This window comes from Vanessa atalanta, chromosome 17 (assembly GCF_905147765.1).
Source record: "Vanessa atalanta chromosome 17, ilVanAtal1.2, whole genome shotgun sequence".
NCBI classification, from domain to species: domain Eukaryota; kingdom Metazoa; phylum Arthropoda; class Insecta; order Lepidoptera; family Nymphalidae; genus Vanessa; species Vanessa atalanta.
In genome coordinates, this window is record NC_061887.1 from 10,076,804 (window position 1) to 10,099,857 (window position 23,054).

General features: G+C 32.2%; 3 protein-coding genes, 1 long non-coding RNA gene and 1 pseudogene across 4 annotated transcripts; 1 reads left to right on the plus strand and 4 right to left on the minus strand.

The window, feature by feature from the left end:
* Positions 1–532: 532 nt before the first annotated feature.
* LOC125070295 (UMP-CMP kinase) lies at positions 533–1,948 on the minus strand. The gene has a single exon (XM_047680096.1). The coding sequence runs from the start codon at positions 1,849–1,851 to the stop codon at positions 1,216–1,218; it is 636 nt and encodes a 211-aa protein (XP_047536052.1). The 5' UTR covers positions 1,852–1,948; the 3' UTR covers positions 533–1,215.
* Positions 1,949–4,271: 2,323 nt separating this feature from the next.
* On the plus strand, positions 4,272–6,071 carry LOC125070669 (piggyBac transposable element-derived protein 4; the record flags this gene model as incomplete). Its single annotated transcript, XM_047680617.1, has 2 exons — positions 4,272–4,779; positions 5,017–6,071. Coding segments are annotated over exons 1-2 (1,563 nt in total), but the record flags the coding sequence as incomplete, so codon positions are not given.
* Positions 6,072–6,819: 748 nt separating this feature from the next.
* Positions 6,820–8,201, minus strand: LOC125070608. Its single transcript, XR_007119886.1, has 4 exons — positions 7,956–8,201; positions 7,509–7,567; positions 7,080–7,122; positions 6,820–6,869 (listed from the first exon to the last, which is right to left on the minus strand). It is a non-coding gene; the product is annotated as an uncharacterized LOC125070608 (long non-coding RNA).
* A 415-nt stretch (positions 8,202–8,616) lies between these two features.
* LOC125070607 (translation elongation factor 2) lies at positions 8,617–16,614 on the minus strand. The gene is made up of 15 exons (XM_047680548.1): positions 16,478–16,614; positions 15,927–16,141; positions 15,397–15,590; positions 15,037–15,234; positions 13,481–13,616; positions 12,588–12,810; positions 12,159–12,305; positions 11,905–12,066; positions 11,460–11,624; positions 11,163–11,354; positions 10,781–10,960; positions 10,272–10,561; positions 10,096–10,198; positions 9,271–9,528; positions 8,617–8,850 (listed from the first exon to the last, which is right to left on the minus strand). The coding sequence occupies exons 1-15, from the start codon at positions 16,478–16,480 to the stop codon at positions 8,782–8,784; spliced, it is 2,535 nt and encodes an 844-aa protein (XP_047536504.1). The 5' UTR covers positions 16,481–16,614; the 3' UTR covers positions 8,617–8,781.
* An 876-nt stretch (positions 16,615–17,490) lies between these two features.
* On the minus strand, positions 17,491–17,597 carry LOC125070685 (annotated as a pseudogene).
* Positions 17,598–23,054: the final 5,457 nt, after the last annotated feature.

Here is a 23,054-nt window from a genome sequence, read left to right on the forward strand (position 1 = left end):
ATCAGATAAATTGACATAAAATTATTATACATTGTATATTGAAAAAAAATGATAGTAAACTAATTTGTCAAATTATTTGATAATCTAGATTTTTGGTATTTTCTTTATATAGCATATCTTAGTATTCATTGATAATTTTTCAGTACTTATTTTTCGATTGCAGACATTGTGAATTAAATTATGGTGTTGTTATAAGACTGTACACACTGCTTAATGGTTTATAATAAATTATAAAATTACTTTGTTATTTTTTTAAATCCACCCTTAGTTATTTAATTTATTATATGCTGTCAATTGTTTTAGCTCTTTTAATTTTTAATAGTCGTTTCAGTCTTTACATTTGTAATACGGACCAATATAGGTAATGCAAGATATTTGAACATATAAATAAATAAGTAATAAGGTGTAGGGTAAAATGCATTAGCACTGAGAATTCTATAATATTTGTGTACATCTCAATATTAAAAAAGCTAAATGATAATTTCATGTGTCAAGTTGTGACAACCACCTTGTATAGAATAAAACACGAGTGTTGGTTGTTTCCACTTTGGTCTTTATTTACATATACACAATTGCAAGCTTAGTTTCTACTTTATAATTAAATAAATATTATCGGCAAAATCTTCATTTTATGTTTGTTTAAAACACTGTCAAACTTATCCATTAATGATCTGTAAATGCAATTTTATTTAAATTTTATGTAAATATTTATACAATTAAATGCTAAAAAGGAAATGTTTTTACAATTATTAAGTATATACTGTATAAAAAATTATACTGATGTATATTTTATCTGATTTTGATAAACAAAATATCTGACCTTTAAAAATACTTTATTTCAATCTATGGCACATCAAAACGAAAATGTTTTAACTTAGTAACAGGTAAATGTAATTTAGAATGACCTCTGTTTCTTAAAAAAACAATGCTATTATAGTGAAGGTCTCACAATACATGACAGAACCTTCAAAATTATTGCCATTGTGTACATTGATTTTATTGATAAATACTACTTTTCACAATTGTCTACTATGTACATCTTTAATGCAATATTGCAGTTGTTAAAGGTAATTATAGGAAACGTGAATACCAAATGACCTTTGGATGCAATTTAATTTTCTTAGGAATATCAGCTAGTGCCTTTTATGATTGTTCTTAGCAGAATTCAAGAATTATAAATGTGTGATTGGCCTACTTATGTGTTAAACAATTTAATTAGCTCTCTGCTTTAGATAAGTTGTTGTAAAGATTTTTAACATCTTTAAACACTTCTTCTGGAGCCACTTCAGCATTGATCCTACGTACAAGCCCCTGTTTATCATAATAATTGATTATAGGCATGGTATCATTGATATAAGTATTAAATCTTTTCTTGAGACTCTCCATGTTATCGTCCGAACGACCGCTGCCAGCTGCACCTCGTTTCAAGCACCGTTCTGTACAGATATCTCGAGAACACTCAAAGAACAATACAAACAATAATTTAGTTTTTTCAGACATGACACGTTCCCAGCCTTCTAAGTTATCTTTATTGCGAGGAAAACCGTCGATCAGGAATCGTGTCTGTCCAGAATTTTGAATAGCTTTATGTATGAGCGAACATGTAACTTCGACGGGAACGATTTCCCCATTCCGAATCTTTTCCTCGATCATTTCACCATACTCAGAGCCTGGTCTTTGACGCTCCTCACGTAATAAATCCCCCGCAGAAAGGTGTACAAATCCAAATTCCTTAGAAATAAGCGAGCACTGTGTTCCTTTACCGGCACCGGGAGCACCAAGTACGAATACCACTTCAGGCAACATTTTTGTAATATAACTGGAAAACTGACGAATACACCTATACCACATGAAACAGTGAAGCTAAATGAATTTAATTTAAATGGTTTTAAAAAACATGCGCACAATTGCGACCTTGAGTATTTCGATTTTGACGAATGTATCATGTATATCGTATGACAGAACTAGTGATGTGTAAATGAACTATTTCAGCGAATAATCTTTTGTCGATCTTAGTCGAGTGACTATATCACTATCGACTTATCACTTAGTGCTGCTACATATCTTATCATATACTCTCAATGCAAATCTTATATTGGTACCAACATAGTACTTAATACTACTTACCTAGAAATTACACTAGTCTTCTAACATGAATAAAAAAACACCTTCAGCTTGAGCTTAAAATCGGCAGTTTTGTATTTAAAATTTTAAACGCAATCACTAATATGCGTGTAGCATATTATAGTACTTTAAGATTAAATATATGTAATCGGAATGGAGTCATTTATGTGGTACAGAATGTACTACAGAGCTGATAAACCGGTTTCTGATACGATTGATTGAAAGAAGAAAATCACTTTTCCAAAATAGTTTTTTTTTAAGCAAGTAAATAGCTAAGAAGTAATTTAGTTTTATTAAAAAAATTGCAATGCCTACCGAGTGGTCGCCTTACCTAATGTAATAAAGCAAAGTATAAACTAACAGTAAGCGAGAGTGATCTAATAGAATACAGGTAAGTAGTACTATTTTTTTAAGAATCACTTTATATTTGAAATATAGGTAATACCTTCGTTTATTTTGTTTAAAAATGCGAGGGCTAATTTAAAATTATCAGCTAAGTTTTCCTATTTATCCTTGAAAAAGGATCAATTTTATGTATTTTTATGATACCTTGGCTCTTCTTCATGATATGAAAATTACAATAATATTTCTTCTTTACGTTCTATAATTATTGTTGTATGAACTTTCGTGAGATATTGAACCAGAATGTAAAGCAGTGTTAAATATCGATAGTCTATCGATAGTTAAGGTGTTAGCGATAGTATCGATAGTATTGTTACGTGTCAATACTATCGATAGTTTTGTACTATCGATAGCCAGTTATTTTTGATAGCATTACTTTCTCAAGATAAATTATTTAGTAAGCCAGGTAACGACAATATAGAAGTGTAAACTTTACTTAATTACATACAACCGTCGAAGTCCAAAGACGCGTTTAAAAAAAAACAACAAAAACATTAACGAGAACTTTGACTTCGTCATTATCCTTTTTTTAAAATTCATTTACTGACTATCGACAGTCCAAAACTATCGATACTATCATTAGTAATGCTTACTATCGATAGCTTACCGTGAGCAATACTATTGATAACGGCGATACTATCGATAGTTCTGCATCAGTAACATATAATAGTTTAATGTTATTTAATTATATATAGCAATTAGTTTTATTGATCTTATTCTGAGGCATCTAACTTTGGTTTGGTTCCGATGTTGAGTCTGTTTTCATTACATAAAAGAACTTTCCGTCTTATTCAAAGTGGTGATTTGCTTTGAAATATATTTATAACATACTTAATTTTAATATAATTTGACACTATCACTTTGTGATAGTGTCAAATTATGAATGTGAAGTATTTTAGACGCTTATAAACCAGCAAAACTTAAGTTAGATGCCATATTTGCAATGCTGAAAGTGTAATAGTCTATGAAACGTTTGTACGTCCATACAAACTGACTTTTAATTGCATTTTGTAAAAGTAGTTTAAATGAGACAAAAATATTATTATTAACTAACTGGAGGACACAATATGTATGTGACGGTATTTTTCTTCTTCCAATTAACGGAATAGATCAATCGCATTTCGGTGAATACCTGAAGTGAGAGGAGTACCAACAGACTAACTAGAAAGTACATGCTTGTTAAATGAGTTTTAAGCCGCTAATGCAGATTAAAGCGTTAAATCGTGCTTTTTTATCTGTAGTAGGTATTTTTTGTTTTCTAGACATGTATATACAGCTACATTTAATTCATTATTGACACTGTAATTGAACTGGTTGAAGATTTACTACCTTGCCAGTTCTTCAAGGTAGAATCTGACTATTAACCCCGCGATTCAAGTGACTATGAACTTAACACGTTAATTGCCAATCACGCGACGTCGCGTGTTCCCAATACTCTTCGATGTGGCCCCTCACGCGACGTCGCGTGAAGTGTCCGTAGAGTTTTGTATGAAGTGTATTGCATGGGCCGGAGCGTTATCGCAAATGTGTTTGTTATGGGCCACTAAAGAAAGAACTGAGCTATTGTAAAGTGGGCGTGGCCATGAGAATCATGCGATTGTTTTAGTGTTACGTAATTGGTTAGTACGCTTAAGTGTCGCCGCTCGTGCGGACGGCTTTCTTAATTGCTTTTAGTCGCTTTTGAACAAATTTTACGTTTTTTTGTATTAAAATTTTATAATATTTATAATAAATTAATATTTATAATGAGTGATCATCAACCTGGTACCTCTAGGGGTACAAAACGACCAAATGAGATACCTTCGCGAGTGCAATGTAAACGTGTTTTATTGCAAGAATCGGATATTCTCAACGCTTTAGAAAACTCCGATGATGATGATTTTATGGGAAGTGATGAAGACGAAGATTTTTTATTGGGTGATGATGATGAAGGCAGCTCAACCCTGGAGTCGGATGAAGATGAAGAAGGAGTTCAATCGCCCTCTGGTGAAGTTCGAGTTTTGTCTACAGAAAGGGAGGGCTTAAATGAAACGATTGAAGAGTCAGCTCTGCCACAGGAGTCTCCTGAACCTGCCATCGAAGGCTCAACTTCACACTGGAGTACTTCTTGTTCGTCCATGAAGCAAATACCATTCGTTCGAGAGTCAAAGCTGCATATAGAACCGCCATCACAACCAATAGATTACTTTTGTCTCTTTTTCCATGAAGAATATTTGAGAATGATCGTAGAGTGCACAAACAGATACGCCGAACGTATAAAAAGTTCTAGTGAACATCGTCATGCACGTATTTCAAGATGGAAAGATTTGTCAGTTGAAGAGTTCAAAACATTTCTGGGCCTTTTGTTACATACTGGCACTGCAAAAATGAACCGATTGACAGATTATTGGAAGGTTCACTGGTTATATAAATCATGTTTTTCGAATTATATGTCACGAAACCGATTTTTTATTATATTACGCTATTTACATTTTACACTTCCTGATGAAGGAGAAGTCACTGCCAGACGTCTAAATAAATGCCAGAAAATAGTTGCAAATTTCAACAACACAATGAATAATATATATTATCCAGGCAAGAACCTATCTTTAAATGAGTCGATGGTTTTATGGCGTGGTCGTCTCTTTTTTCGACAATACATAAAAGGAAAACGCCACAAGTATGGCATCAAACTATATGTGCTCGCAGAACCAGATGGCTTGATTTTAAATTTCGATGTATTTACTAGTACAGAAGATGAAACAGCAGGAAAGGGCCACACCGAAAAAATTGTCGAAAAATTGATGGAAAATAAATTGGACGGTGGCCATTCAATCTATATGGATAATTTTTATAATTCATATAACTTAGCAAGTAAACTGTTGCGTCAACTAACTTATTGCACCGGCACACTGAACAAAAAACGTAAGGACAATCCACGCGTTATTACTTCAAAAAAATTAAAAAGAGGCGAAAACATCTCGCGGTATAGAAATGGAGTCCATATAGGTAAATGGAAAGATAAGAGAGAAATTCATTATGTATCGACAGAGTTCGCTGACGAGATGCAAGAAGTTACAAGTAAACGTGGTATTACAACACGTAAGCCGTTGGCTATACTACGTTATAACGAAAACATGTCAGGAGTTGATCTTCAAGATCAAATGATTTCATATTACCCATGCGAAAGAGAGACTTTACGTTGGTATCTAAAAATTTTTATACATACGATGATGATGAGTCTGGTAAATTCTCGTTTATTATATAACAAATTCTCTGGAAAACCTAAGCTTTCATTGTACGACTTTAGGGAGAAAATCATTAAACATTTTTTACCTCAAAATGACCAAATACCCGAATCCTCATCGGGAAATCGAAGTCAACAAAGTCATAGGTTGACGAAAATAGTCAAAACGACGGAAAGGACAATAAAAACGGGACCAGAAAGAAAAGTGCAAGCAGTCGCAAGAAAAGATTGCAGAAATTGCTATAAAAATAAAAAACGAGTGCAGACTACGATGGAATGTAAAGATTGTCCCGATAGTCCACCTATGTGCATGGACTGTTTTTTTATTTTACATACTTGTACCAAAAACTAATTTACCTAATATTTTTTTATAAACCTTGAGATCTGATTTGTTTACTAAGACTGATAAGAAAATATGTTCCTAATTGTTATCCTAGTAAATAGTAATTTATTATAGAAGTTATTTGCTAAACCTGCTGCATAGACTTTGGTGTCCAAAATGCTTAGAAGATTTTTTATTTTCCATGTTTCTTTGATATTTTCTTTTTTTTGTGTTATATAATTCAAATAAAAATAATTAATACTAAAAATGGTTTCATTTGTATTACATTTGAACTCATAATTCTCCTAAATTTGCTGAGATATCCCATAACGCGACGTCGCGTGATGGGCCCGTAAGGATCAATGTACTTTGCACGTGGCCCATCACGCGACGTCGCGTGATATATAGCTATATTATGTAAAATATAATATATTTATACTAAAACCATAAACACACCCACAAATAGTAGTTGCTGTACTTAAGAATTAATTGATTAAAAAAAAAGGTATGGGCCACTAACAGAAAATTCCAAATTTAGCTTTGGCAATCGTGTTAAAGAATATTTTTGTTAGTTAGTTTATATTCAGTGGTTATCTGAATTGTTTTTTTTTAGAAATTTAACTCAGTTTCAATAAAGTATTAACATAACTTAATAAATATAGTGCTAACTTTTTCTTTAAAATAAAACAATGTACATGGCAATATGATTATTTTATTTACAAAATGATTTTATTCAAATAAATGTTATATGTGTATTTTAATATTACATAATTTTATTTCACCAGCTATATGTACCTGTAAAGTAAAATAACAAGATATAGTATTCGTTTATTGCAACGTCGCCGAAACAATTCTTTAATCTACTATCAGAATATTAAAAAAAAATTAACCTCAAAAAAATTCAGAACAGGTCTGTGATAAGATCATCATTTAATGTTTCCTTAAATTACTTTGTTAAAAAGTAAATAATTATTTATTTAAATAATTAAATAGTAAAAGCCTTACCTATTATAGCAATTTGAAATGATGTGAACTGGTGGTGTTGTTTCTGTAATGAAAATAACTTTATAATTTAGCTTATAGTATCATATAACAAGTTATTATTTCTAATTAGTAATCTCAGGCCTGTTGAGCTTGTAAATCCATCAGTGGCATCTGGTACAGGTTTTTATCATCATGGTAGTTTCTTTAAAGAATTTCATTTGTATAAAAGAAATCATAGAAAACAGTTCTGTTGATTTTATTTAGAGCACATCAGTCGGCTAATAAAAATCAGCAATATTTAAGACTCGTAGACATGTTATGAGCTTAAACTGGCGAGGGGCACAAGTAACCGTTGAAATGATTTACTCCACCCTACCAGCTGCATGATCAGATGATATCAAGTTATAGACAACAGGAAATATTTGGTAAATGACAAATACTTCTACTTACATCTTAAGGTGGGCGCTGGCCCCCTACTGGGCTGGGCTGGTAAGAAAATGCAATGGCTTCTGTAAAAAAAAAATGTGCGAGTTAATTTTGATTTTTATAGTTTGAATTTGAAACTTTTTAATATAAAATCAGGCCTGTTGAGCTTGTAAACCAGCAGAGTAAGTATGGTACGGTTTTATCATCATTATATTTATTTATTATTAAAACAAGAATTACTTCACCCCATGAACATTTGATGTCAGTTATATACAAGTCGAAGTGCTATTAGTGAAGTAAAATTTTTGCGCTATTTTTTCTTTCGCTATATGTATATATACTTATTTATTTTTATTAGTTTTAAAATAAAACGTTCCAACCAGAGTATTGTAATCGCCAGGGACGAAAAAGTTTTACTATTTGTTTTTAATTCTTATTAAATATTTATAAGATATTAAAGAAAATATTTACCTTTCAATGCATGACCTGCTTTACAGAGTTGCTTTACCTGCAAAAATAAAAATATTGTTTCACTTATTTTCATTTACTTACAGTAATAAGGTCATAGTAAACTTTATTCAGGTTTAAATAAATATTTTGTCCTCAACTTAATTCAGAACAGGTCTGTGATATACTCATCATTAAAATATCAATATATTTTAACTACATAAATGAATACTGAAAATTAATTTGTCTTTGTTATTATTACTAAGTAGTTTAATAATATATTATATGCTTTTACCAACAATTAATAGTAATTATAATGAAAACTTATAATTTAAGAATGCTTACCTCAAAAACTAGTTGAAATTACCTGTAACCAAACAGATACATATATTACCAGATAGTTAAATGTATGAAGAGTAATGTAAAGCCAACAAAAATAAAAGCTATTGATTGAAATAACAATAAAAACTTACCACTTGAATTAAAATAATTGTCCTAATAATACAAATAAAAACTACATTTTTTATAATAGAAAAATTATAATTTAAAAATTAATTACAGTATAATTAAAGAATCCAGGTTCCCGACTTCATAAATGATAACAGGTCTTAAGAGCCGGGATTTATAATATTTTATTATATGATACAGCCAAGTATCACAAATGGTACGATATTAACAATGCGTCTCATTGATTAATTATTTTATTGAAATTTCTTCAGCTTCTGCTTTTAACAAACTTATTGAGGCGAAAACATGTTCGATGGTTAACCAAAATGATGATCAGATGTTGCGTGAGGCGCGCTTATTAATGTTACATATATTACAGTATTGATTGCATTAGCTACGGCGTTTACAATTTGTCCAAGTATTGAGTTAGGTCTGGGAGACCGTCCTTAAGTCCTTTCCTTTTTCTCGTTTCCTGAAAACAAAATAAATTGTTAATAATAATGTACTAAAAATCAAGACTTTTTTTTATCGAACTTCGTTATACATTTTCATAATTTAAATATTTTTTTTCGTAATCGGAACGAGTTAGTATTAAAATAATAAATGTATCGCGTGTGCCGTGGCATGCAGTCCCGGGACATAAGGATAGCGGTCCTGTGCAGCGCGAGGCGAGCGAATCGATCTGCTTCCGCACGCGCCGCCGTCGTCACGGCGCGCGGGCCGCGGGGCGACGCGCGCGCTACGACGTGGCACGGGGTGCGGAAGGGAATGTTACTTAATATTGTATATATTAGAATTATTTCTTGCTATTGCATAAAAACTAATTGATAGATTTAATAAATATTTTTATCGTCTAAATTTAAATCACATTAATTTTAAACTGTTTATTCACCTGGACTACATTATAGGGCTTGGAGCCCGCCTCGCACGGGTCACCTGGCAGGATCTGCCAGTGGTCGAACACGCACTGTGGGAAAGCTTGTCCGCCGGTGTTGGAACGTAAGTCAGCAGTGAAACCGAAAGATTCGTTGACAGGCAGATAAGCCTTCACAACGAACATGGGTGTGCCGGCTACTTGCGACTCTTCGAATACGTGACCACGCCGTCTGTTGAGTACACCGTAGATACCTCCCACGGCTACTTCAGGGCACTGTATATAAAATTCATGTATGACCAAAACTTGTTTTAAAAAAATTAAACTTCTTTATACATAATATATGCAGGATTCAAACATGCAATCTGAACAAAATCAATTCATAGGAGTAATAAGGTATTCAACAAATCCTATATTTAAATATAAAATAAAATAAATTATATAATAATAATATGGCTATAGATATGGGCAGGCGGAGCTCTTAGCTTTCGAGTCAACCTTGATATATATATTTTTTTATGGATTTTCCAATCGCAGGGAGTGTTATAATTTTGTAAAAAATGTTAGTTCGCGTATTCAGGTAGGGCTTGAAATTTGAAGGTCGAAACCTAATCTGAAAAAAGGAACTGTTGCTCTGCCACGTTTCGGAATAGCAGTCTGGCGAAAATGCCAGCCTGCCTAGGATAACACGTGGGATGAGGGACATGCTTCAAAGTAACATAATATTTTAATAAAGTAGCTACAATACGTTTTATGATTTTATCATAGAACAGGAAGGTCTTATCACTGTCAAAATTATATAATTAGTTCAATGTAGTAAGGTGGCACATAAAGTTAATTTACCTGAATCTCACACAAGTAGACAGGCTCCATAAGGCGGGGCGCCGCGGTCAACAGACACGCATACAGACATCTTCTCGTCGTTGGAATGATCTGACCACCACCTCTGCATAAACAACGTCAAATTTTAAAAATGATCAAATGTACACTTCAATTTTACTTTGTTTTTTCCAACGAACCTGTGGATAGCGTCCGTGTGCAGCGTAACATCATAGATGTTAAACCGTACTCCTCTCAAATTCTCCTCAGCCATGACTCCTTCCTTGGCAGCCCATTGGAAACCGGCAACGACGGAATCCTTGATTTCATTGAGGTATTGCACTCCCTTGGAGCAGTCCACCAGGATGTTGGGACCAGTACCCTCAGGACCGAAGCACCAGATCTTACGGGCTTCGGTTATATCATACTCGAATTTGTCGCAGAGATAACGTGCACGGGTCTTGAAGTCGTCACGTGGGTTTACCTTGCCCTGATTTAGTAACATAACTTTATTTGAGTATAGTTTACAGATAATCGGCAGTATTGCAATACAACACAGCACAGAATTGGAAGAGATTTAGATGATAATAAAATAGAAATTTTTTATTTGTACACTGAAATAGCAAAAAAAACAAATATACTAGTATACTAATTTTGTTATAATATTATTATTTATAAGAAAATTACCCAAATCTAAGATTGATTATACCTCATCAATGTCCTCTGGAAGACCGTCGGGCATGGGCGCGGCCCTCATGAACAGACGATTGTGCTTGTTGGGCGACTTCGACAAACACATTTGGTCAGATTCTTCACTAACAGTTTCACGGTAAGACACAACAGGGTCAGACTTCTTGATAGGAATGCAAGCATGGTCTTCTTCCAAATCCTATGAATGGATAATATATTCTTGATAAATTATTATATTTTATTTCAAGTAAAAGACAGACTAAGAAAAGTACAATTATATTAAAACCTATAAATAGATAAAATATACCACAAAATAAACTATCGATAATTATATATTTAAAGGTAATTTGTTTAAGAATAATTATATGATATAGTTTAATGTAATACAATGCTTTAATAACCTTAAGACAGATCTCAAGATGTAATTCTCCAGCACCAGCAACAATGTGCTCGCCAGACTCTTCGTTAATGCACTGTACCATGGGGTCAGACTTAGCAAGACGCTTAAGACCTTCCACGAGCTTAGGTAAGTCAGCTGGGTTCTTAGGCTCGACGGCTACACGTACGACAGGCGACACACTGAACTTCATGACCTGAGAATAATAATTTTTTTATTAGAATTATACTTTGTAAGTTACATAAAATTTCAATAAATTAATATTCACGTATTATAAACAATTATTTAAAAAAAATCATACCTTCATGTTGTGTGCATTCTTAAAAGTGGTGATTGTACCAGTCTTGACAAGGAACTGGTCAACACCAACTAAACCACAGATGTTACCAGAGGGTACATCCTCAATGGCCTCCACATAACGACCCATCATGAGGATTGTACGCTGGATGGTCTTCTCATACAGATCCTGGAGAAAGAAAAATACTCATATAGTAAATTTTAGACATTACTTTAAATTATTTATAAAATTTAAGAAATTTGTATAATAAAAATAATAAATGTATCGCGTGTGCCGTGGCATGCAGTCCCGGGACATAAGGATAGCGGTCCTGTGCAGCGCGAGGCGAGCGAATCGATCTGCTTCCGCACGCGCCGCCGTCGTCACGGCGCGCGGGCCGCGGGGCGACGCGCGCGCTACGACGTGGCACGGGGTGCGGAAGGGAAGATAAAATCATTTGTAAGCATACCTCTCTCTTGCCAGGAGTGAAGTTCGGTCCCATAATACGGGCCTTCTGACCAGTGACAACCTTTCCGGAGAAGACGCGACCGAACGCGTAGAAACGTCCCTTGTCAGAGGTCGGTACCATTTTGCTGACGTACATCATAAGTGGGGCTTCAGGGTCGCAGGTCTGTTAAGAATTTATGGATTAATATTAAATTTTGTACATATTATACAAGTCAACATTCTTTTTCAGTTTTAAAACATTGATATAATATATACCTTGATACCAATAGCGGCTTCGTCATCATGAGGTCCTTCGTACAACATTTCCATACGGTACTTCTGGGCAACTACAGGTGATGGCAGATGGATGGCAATCATCTGAAGCAGGGCTTCTCCAGCAGGCAACCAAGTACGCATAACGACCTATAAAATGGTAAAAGGATTAATAAAAATGAATATTGGATTTTATACCACTGTAATTATTTCAACATTATTTTTTTTATTATATCTTTCATTTATGGGGTTGCAAGCCACATGACTTACAACCAATTCCGGAAAGACTGAAATATATTTTCAGTCCTCTTTGACACCCAGAAGCTTATTTAAATAAGTAACTGGCAACACTTGGGACTAATTTGTGACTTTGATAAGTGTAATTTAAAAATTATGTGATAGTGTGTGCAGATAGCTGCATGGAAATCTCACCTTAAGTAAGGCCTTGCCGTCCTTATCGGCATCTTCGTGTTTAAGGGTGACACCAATCTTTTTAAGGAGACTGTCAATTTCCTCCTTGCGGAAATTCATGATAGCACTGAACACCTTGTAAATAGGGTCCAGGACATACATGCAGAAGGACCGCTTGTTCTCATTGTCTCTCTGCTTTGCCCACTTCTTGGTGTTGGCGTTGAAGAAGTTTTCACCCCATAGCCTAGTCAAAATATTTTCTATATATAGAAGTAGTCAACAACACTTCATGATAAATTCTTAGCAGAATAATGCCATATAATTTGTATCTCAGTGAATACTATAAAACAATCACCATAAATGTCTTAACTACTCGTGAGACTATACTTTTCGTCCTTGTCTGCCACCGGAGTATAGAATTTAAAACCTTTACCCAGTATCAATGGGACGTATAATTTATCTTAAGTATTACAATAACTTTCAATGAGAAGATACTTGTTTGGCTTCATGTTTCATGCATAATCATGTTTATGGATATGTACTTTCCAAAGAAGCCACAAAACATTTTAATATATCATAAAAGTGTAAATATAAAAAATATATTAATTATTTAAGTCAAGTTTAATTAGTCATATACATTTGTTACAGTTTTGTTGGTACAGTTGTAACACTGTGTGCTTGTTTGATGTATAGAATGAAAATTATAATTTAGAAACAAAAGAATTCTACTAATCAGTATAAGTAGTAGCTGGATGGTTTAATTATTTTGTTTAGTTCAAATTAAGGTAGGAGAAAGTTCGCTACGAATAATTGCACTAAAAGTACATAAAATATACAGTACAATAATGTACTGTTTGATTTTGTTTTTAAATTACTTCAACACTGTTATAACTAACATCCATATCAAGACTAACCTGTTCATAAGCTTGACAAGGTCGATCTTGAACTTGTCAGCATACATTTCAGCGAACTGTTTCAGGGTGAAAGCCCATCCGTGGAGACCAGAACCGAAACCTACGGAACCCTTGCTGGGGTCGACGCGAACCTCACCTGATCAAGATAAATTTATAGAAGTTTACTATCTAATATCATCTAAACTTAAAGAATCATCAAATCCAGTTTGATGAGTTAGGAAAACAAGAGGACTCTAGTACTGACATGGCATGTACTTTCTTTTAATTCATTCATGTTTAATCAATCATACATAATGTATAGTAAATCATAACTTTATCTTAATCAACAAAATATCCAGTATATGATATTTGTATTATCCAAATCTGTATACTAAAGAGTAACACTGTATATGAACTAATTTATTTCAAGTCATATTCATATTAGCTTTATACAGTATTCCCCCTACATTCAAAGAAATACATATAAAATTGTAAGCATGTCTCCTCCCAGTGTTATATAAAAAGAAACAACATTTACGTTTGGCACGTAACATGAAAAATTGCATGTTGCTGCATTATTATGCAACAAAAAAATATGATGAGTCATTTCAATGTTTGTTTACATTTATGGATAGTATAGTTGAGTTTTATTTAACATTAAAGCTTTAACCGATAGCTATCATTTTAAAAAAGTAATTGTCACTATGATTTATGAATTTAATAGTATAATCAAATAAAATAACAATTTTTTAATAATATTCTACTACGATTTACAATTAAACCATAATTTGGAATAGACTCAATAATAAAAATACAAACTTATTGCAACAGGACTTCACTATAAAAGCCTAATGCATTAACTGACTCGTCTAATTTAATACTATTATTATTATCTGTATTGCAAAATCTGTGTAACAGAAGTATGAAATAATTATTATTAGTAAGGCAATAAATGTTCAAATGTTAATCTAGTAATTCAGTGGATTAGTATAATTGGTTTGCTGTCAATCTTATATGTTGATTACACAAAACAGATGTGTGACAATGACTGCTTACAATCTTAAACATGTTGGCAGCTTCATCTGCTGTTATCACTTGATTGAATACAGTAAGATTATACACACATAAGTTATTTACAATCAAGAAAAATAGATGAATGTTAAGTCCTTTCATATTTTGCTTCATGACATGCATTTAAGCTGTGATAAAAAAATGTATATCCATTTATCAGTAAATGTGAAAATAATAATGATGATAAGAAAGTAACACAATAGTCTTTACTTTGCAATTTTAAATTAGTATATATTATTTAAATTGATAGACTTGGGTTAATTTAGTATTTAGTATCTATTGAGTTGATATTTAGTAGATAGTTATCTAATAGAAGGAGCTCTAACCAAATAATTTGTTGCAATATATTTTGCAATCTGCCTATACAAAAACTTGCTGTTACAATGTGTACAAAATAAACTTATGCAGACTGCTGACTAATCATTATTTTCACCTAGGTCTTAAGTGCTGAATTTATGCCTCTTCCTTTTTACACAAACAATTATAACATACAAAAGATTACTCACCCATGGGACCACTGTCGTCTGAGTAAGTGGCAATGATGACGTTGACGTTTTCAACAATACGCTGGAAGGTTTGGTAAAGTTCTTCAGACTCTAATTGCAGCTCAAGAAGAGCACGGTCCATCTTGTTCATGAACAGAATAGGCTTGATGCGCTCAGCAATAGCTTGACGCAGCACCGTCTCAGTTTGTACACATACACCTATGACCAAGATTTTCAAATTAAAACATGTAGTTTTATAGGAGCTATGATAACTATGTGAATAAATATAGAAGACATGATATTTACAGTTAACTTTCGAAAAGTCCTTAAATTAGCATGTATAATTGATTTAGTGTATTATTTAATGATTTATCTTCTTACCCGATACACAATCCACCACAACGAGAGCTCCATCTGTGACACGGAGAGCAGCTGTCACTTCAGAGGAGAAGTCAACGTGCCCAGGTGAGTCAATAAGGTTGATCAAGAAACCCTTTTCACTCTTCTCACGCTGGTCAGGGTTTGTGATGAATACCAAATCCTTCTCCTCGAGCTCGAAGTACATGGAAATGGCACTGACAAAGATGACATATGATTAACTTTTGTTTCGAACAATTATTATAAATTATAAAGTTCTCAAGGAACTCAGATGGCCGTTCTATGAATCTTCAAAAACATTCAGTTTATAATGGTAAGAACATTCATCATTGTAATGATAATTTGTTGACAATTTAGTTAAGATCTCTATTTTCATTTCGGAGGTTAATACACTTTCAACTTGAATAGCTTAAAATCTACTCAAGGTTACATTTAACATATCTGCATAGTCACCAACTGCATGTGCAAGTACAGCCATATTGAAAGGTCGATACTGAACACAAAAAGGTCACGAAAAAAAAATTGAAACTCACGTGGATTTGATGGTAATACATCTGTCTTGCTCGTCTTTTCGGGTGTCTGTAAAACGCGTCTCACCGGCTCTCGCACCGGCAATGATACCGGCTTTGGAGACGAGCGAGTCCGTGAGTGTGGACTTGCCGTGGTCGACGTGGGCGATGACGGACATGTTGCGGATATTCCGCTTCTTGTCCATCATCCCTCTGATTTCGTCTACGGTAAAATTCACCTGGACAAACGGAAAAATCACTTAACATCTTGCAAACAGTTGAAAAAGAGAAAAACAGATGGCAATCTGTCCTGTCATACGCACGTTTCATTTTGGCAATAGGAAATTAAATAATCTCATAAATTGAATACTATTAACGTTTACTAAAGTTTCAAATTATTTCACAACACTTCACAGCACCAGTATGAAAACGTCACCCGATCACAAAGGAGACTAAAAGAAAACCTAAGTTTTTATTACTTCGTCAACACGAAATTCGAAAAATATTAACGCAGAATAATAGTAAACATACTATGAATCACTTTTCTGAACACTAATATTGAATAATATACTCACCATATTGGATGGTTTATGATTTTTCTTTCAATAAAATAGACCACCATACGCCAGCAATGGCGTACGCGTTAAAAAGGACCCTTTTTCAACTTCGTGGGCCGGATGTACCTGCCACCCGTCAGACGTTGTTAAACCAAAGACAAAGTACAATATATGTTGCCAGTATTTTTACAGTTACTTCAAAAAAATAGTTTATTATTATTATTCAGTGACTTTAAATTGATACATGAAGATGATGTTTGTAATCTATTTTTAAAGAAAACATTAGTTATTTTTTTATTTCTCAACGGTCTTATTAAAATAATTATCAATAGCCCCCGATTTGTCTTTAGAAATTATTGATTATATCCTTACTTAAATAGTTAATATTGGTTTTATTAAAAAAAGTTATATTTTATTCTATTTATAGAGAAAATAAAACTGCACATTATAAATCTCTTATTATTTCTACATTTCAAAATAATTATTAATACTCAATAATTGTATAAAGTCTATAATAAACTATTATCAGCTTTCCAAATTAATAAAATAGTAAGAACATATTTATAAGTATCATATTGATTGATTCCATAAGACAAAAAAGTAGTATTGTGTATGTACACAATTAAAAATTGCCATTAAAAAAAAATATAGATTGTATAAAGTATAAGAAAAACTTATTTTTATTTGATTTATAATGGTCATATCCAAATAAAGGTGCGACTATCAACTGAACTGAATAACTTTAATTAAATTTATATAATAGTTTAAACTTTTTATTTATTATAATGATATCAACATTCAATTCTAAATTAATTTGTCGTGAATATCATTGATGTTATATCAATTTTCTTTTTTTTTAATAAATGATTACTTCCACTCAGTAAGAGATGGCGCTGTAAAATGAAGCTTTACTTTATCTTAATTTTTAAAGATGACGCTTTGATTTTTTTATTATTTAAGAATAATATATATTTTAAAAATATATATTTTATATATTAAATTATAAGCATATTTGTTTATATATAAACAAAATATGCTTAAGGACATTTTCAGTTTTGGAATGAATACTGATAATCAGATATTAGTTAAAAAGAACAGATACTACACTTTGATCTTAACAAAAAAGCCGAGAAGCGATATTGGAATCAATACCTACATTAATATAAGTTTTTTTATTTTATTACAATAAATTTCAAGTTTAATCTTCGCAGCGCGATAATCAATTTTAATGAACGAAACGGGTTTAGATTGGTACGAGCAACCGCCTGCCGTTGAAGAAAAACACAGAAGTACAAGGAAACATTAATGTTTCGAAGGAAATTTTGCTACATGTTGCCTAACCTACCCATTACTACCACAGAACTCCAAATAATAAGCTAACATTATTTATTCATTTATTCTGTGATTACCACTAACCCGCAACTAACTACTATATACTGACTGGCGAGTGAAGTACTGACTGTTCTACTGTTATTTTTTTAACCAGTAATATTTATACATATATATTTTTTAATGAATACTTTGTTTATTTGTTTTTAATGCGTTTGATATATTAACTTAAAAAATATCGTTTTTATCATTCAACTTAGATAATCGTTTTTGTTTAGATAAATACGACTTATATAATCTACACTATTGTTTAATAATTGTATTTACATCATTAATTATCTGTAATTTTTAATTAGGCAAATTAAAACTTTTTGTTTTAATAGCGAATGTGGTTATTTGTGTATCGGCCAAGTTTTGGCGAAGCCGTCGGCCAATATCGTCGATTCTGAGAAACCTACAACTACGACGGAATCGGATAGGTTTTGTTGGCAGCAGAACCTTGCCAACTTGACCTAATTCATTTCTTTGAATCATCATTATTATATTTTCCCCTCTTACGATAAATGTGTTTAGGCATTTGGGAACATTATAATAAATATTAAGTATACTCGTACATACTTATTAAAGATATACTTTTTAAAGTTAGAAGAAAAAAAACTTATTTTAAAAAAAACACAAAATTTATGAGTACTAGTAAATGAAAATATTTAGTTTTTAGAGAAAATATTAATTTCAATATACAAGTAGGTATTTTCAACATCGGTGACTTGTGAATGACATATTTGTTTTAATAAATGAGGATACGTGTTCAACTGAAAAAAAAACTAAAATAATATATAAATTAAACTTATATCAGAAATTTCGGAGGTGTTAGTATATAATACACGGTAGAAAACGGCTGCGGTTTTGCTTATGAGTTTATAAACACCTAATTGTCGCCCGCGGCTATGATCGCATTTTCGTGGTTGGTCCACATGTGTTAGCCATAAAAAAGTAGCCTGTCTTTCTTGGGAGTTCAAAACTTGCTTCATACCAAATTTCATCAAATTCGGTTTAGTGGTTTGGCTGTGAAAGAGCAACAGACAGACAGACTTACTTAAGCATTTTAATATTAGTATAGATTATAATATCTACTAGTGTATATTGATATACACTAGTATTATATAGGGATTTGATTTTTGATCCTCTCTATCTCGAAAGCTTCGGCCTCCGACTAAGGTTAATATAATAAAATATATCTCTCTCTAGTCTCATTCTCGTCTCAAGTTTTTTTTTCTTTAGCTTTTATTTGCAACAAACTACATTTAATAGGTACCTATGTAAATTAATATTTCAAATAATGTAATTGTTGATTGGTACCTAATCGATTTTTTCATTAAAAATCAATTTTATTCGTGTTACTTATCTCGATTTAGAACTTAGGTAATGAAAATATATTAAATCATATCCTATTAATAGATATGCAATATAGGAGGCTTGGCAAAAAGGTTGGTGAATCATAAAATACAAATCGATGTTTACATTCAGAGCAAAACAGGTGTTCGGCTATAGAATATTCTTATTTCACTCGTTGACGTCACTGAACTGCAGTGAATGAATGAAGTCAAATCAATACATAATAATTATATCATTCGATAAAAGCAATGTCGTTCTAATAAAAAAAAAAAATCGTTTGTAAGTTGTAATTGTACTACTAATAAATTAAATATAGTTTTAAATATTCTCTTTGTTTTTTGTAATAGCAAATTTTAATTCGGGAATCCTCCTTCCTTAACGGTTGATTAAAAACAAACCCAAAAAAAAAGAAGATAGGAATAGAATATCGTCTGTTTTTGACGTAGCGATTTTGTTTTTTAATTTAAAAAAAAAAATTGAATTACCAAAAATAATTAAGAAACTATAATTAGTAAAAAATTTTAATAATTTTCGGTGGCTATCATTTTTATTACCCGAAAGTTACATTAGATCGGATTCTATCCTTAAGTCCCTCGCCCTATAAATGTTGAATGTTTGTTGACGTTTGTGTTTAGTCCATTTTGTTCATTCTTATCTTTACATACATATAATAAAATTGGAGTGTCTGTTTGTAATATTAAAATAACCGCTTTTTACTAAATGCATATGTATGTATACACAGTACATATATACCAAAATAACACTTTTTACATTTTTTGTCTATCTGTCTGTCTGTCTGTTTGTTCAGGATAATCTCTGGAACGGTTGGATCGATTTTGGTAGATGGATACTGGCAGATAGCTGATGTAATAAGGAGTAACTTAGGCTACAACAATAACTTTTTTGTTAAATTAAAGTTAAAGTCGCGGGCACGGCATAGTGTAATAATAAAATTAAACTGTAAATAGTACACGTGAGCTCATATTTTATTATCCATAGTTTATAATACTTACAAAAATTTATAAATTTTTTCATTATTATCTATGTATTGTGTTAGGTTGAAGATTAAAAAAAATCTACTATGCTTATCTTGAAAATTTTATTGATAATCTTCTCTCGACCGTACCGATCAATTTCTTTCGTGTCTTGTCCATCCTACGTAACATTGGCGAAATAATCTGTGGCCAACTGAAAACCATTGAATTAAGAATTGAATTGACGATACGGACGACTAAATACATAAAACCTGTTACGTCCTTATCAGTACTTCCTAGTAACGCTAAGCGCAGAGATACTAGAGATTTGCCAAGATTAAATTTCCCAGTTTCCCTTTCGATCAACAGCCTTCTTCCTTATTGTAGCAGATAGAAATAGTCTTTTCTTAATATAGACATTTTGACTCTGTAAGAAATATTGTAAGCTAATCTCAAAAATGCATCACTTATCGCTATTCATAGGTAAGATGGTACCCATTCGGTTCGTAATTTCTCCGACCGACTTATTTATGACACCGCAACATTATAAGGTGTTGATATTTAGCGGTAGAATCACTGGGGTGATATTTATCACCCACACCCCAGTGATTCAACCGCTTGAGTAAATATTCAAGGAGAATATAGCCTTAGACTAACTATTGAAAAAGCTTGAAGTCCTGATTGAATTTAATTTGAAGAACTGAATTTTAGGTCAAATTCAAAATAGGTTATGGACATTACAAGGATAAGATGAAATCAAGAGAGATATTTCGCTCTCGATGATGATTTTCTCTCAAACAGTTTGTTTAAATAGTCACTTATATGTAGGTATATAGAATTACAGACTGACTAGTCAAGAACTTATTACAGAATATTCTCGACGTTGCAACGCAACAGACAATTTTAAATGTAGGTAATAGTCGTTCAATAATATTTAAATATTATATTTATGAATTGCATCACCTTTTTCAAAATAATATTGATTAAATACGAATACTAGTTGATGGCGAAATTTTGGTTAGCTTGAATCTAGTAATTTGAAAGATAATACAGTATATTTTAAAAAACGTAAGATAAAATAATAGACCCAATATCCGCGATTTGTGTTCGAGGTATGGGTGTTAAAAATATATGACGCGCGGTAAAATGTATTCGAATTAATCGCTTAGCTCGATACTGATGATAATATGTCATTGGTTTAAAATTTTATTCCAATAAATTGTGGTTATTCACTTGGTGCAAGCACGTAAAGGTAAGTACCACACACTCATCAGATATATTACCACCAAACAGCAATACTTAGTATTGTTGTGATCCGGATTGAAGGGCGAGTGAGCCAATATAAGGCACAAGAGACATAACATCTTAGCTGCCGAGGTTTGCATTGATGATATGAGGATCGTTAATATTTCACCATGCGCCAATTTATAGACGGTGAAAATTAACCACGAGGTAGCTTTTTTGTTCGTTCGCCTGTCTATTACATTAAAAGAAACCTTTACTATATTTGTGAGTAATCGAGTCTTTAGTAACACGTATATTGATGTGGATTCAACCATCGCCTGAGTGGTTATTGTTTGAATGTTGCAAGTAATATCCTCAACCAAAGTTGCACCAAAAGTACGTTGTAATTATACCTACGTGTTTGAAAAAAATCGTTTCCGTATATAACTCTTGATGACTCGGAAGTTATGAGGTTTCTTCCTGGTATCATTCCCCTTTTTATGGAATGGAGCAATCATTTTGAATTCTACAAGGAAATTCTGCGAGGAAAAAATCATCGAAAGTACCAGGATATAGGTAGCTGTATATACAGTTTTGCGAATTAATATAATTGCAACTTATTTCGTCAGCCACATATTGCACAACTTTTAAACAATAATAATTTATATTATTTAAAAATGAAACGCAATGATGCTAATAAAAATTGAATTAGCCTTTTAAATAATTTTGCTTGGTCATTGTTATTATAATTGAATAAAAAATATTTGTAAACATGGTTAACAATAACATATTAAACAATTAAGACATTTACGCTAGCTGTTAAACATTTACCGCCTGTTACTACAACATTACATTAAATTGAAACTTATTACTAGCTAGTGGATCGCCCGCGCATCAAAAATTCAGATTCCAGAACGTTTTTTTTACAAGGATAATAATAACACAATAGAATAAAATCTTCTTTTGCCTGGCATTTATTAATCCTGGCTACTGCCTTCGTCATCCCGTGTAAGTCCATTAGCTCTAATGTTCTGCTTCACGACATCCAGCCATCACTTCCTTTAGGGCCCAGGAGGCCTAGATCCAGATAAAAATATATCGTTACTTTATTGTACAGCACAAACATACAATACAGAAATCTTAGGACTAAAAAAAGAAAAAATATTAAAAATAAAAACAAAAATATATATATATAAATATTTGACGTGTTGTACAACGAGCGGACTTAAGCGGCTAATAATTAGCAGTCTCTTCCAGACAACCCAATCTGAGAGAGATTTTTAAAAACATAATCCGGGGATGAAACCCGATATCATGGCAAACTAAATAAAAAGGTACAAAGGAATAAAATATTTAACTTAAATTTACCTACACATATGTGTGTGCATTTCTCTTATACCGTATGTGATTTCGATGTTTATATGTAATTTATTAGTATTTATTATATAAAAATCATTTCATTGGTGATAGGCATTAATTATCAAGATTATATCTACGTATGTACAGTAATACTATTGTGTTAATAAAAGTATAATAATATGGAATGGTGCTTGAAGGTTGTCAATGTATAGATAAAAATACGAAGGGGGAGATTTAATCGAGTTATGAATTGGATAAGTCAATATGAGTTTTTGTTCATGGTATTCGTTCTATTTTATATGATTTTCTTGTAG

What these genes read in the sequence shown, in the direction of transcription:
- LOC125070607 (XM_047680548.1), bottom strand. An exon ending in AAGCCGCTATTGGTATCAAG is followed by an intron (nt 12,067 to 12,158) that starts GTATATATTATA and finishes AATTCTTAACAG; the next exon opens with ACCTGCGACCCTGAAGCCCC. An exon ending in CACACGGACGCTATCCACAG is followed by an intron (nt 10,199 to 10,271) that starts GTTCGTTGGAAA and finishes TTGTTTATGCAG; the next exon opens with AGGTGGTGGTCAGATCATTC.
- LOC125070295 (XM_047680096.1), bottom strand. Translation starts at nt 1,851, where the DNA reads ATGTGGTATAGGTGTATTCGTCAGTTTTCCAGTTATATTACAAAAATG.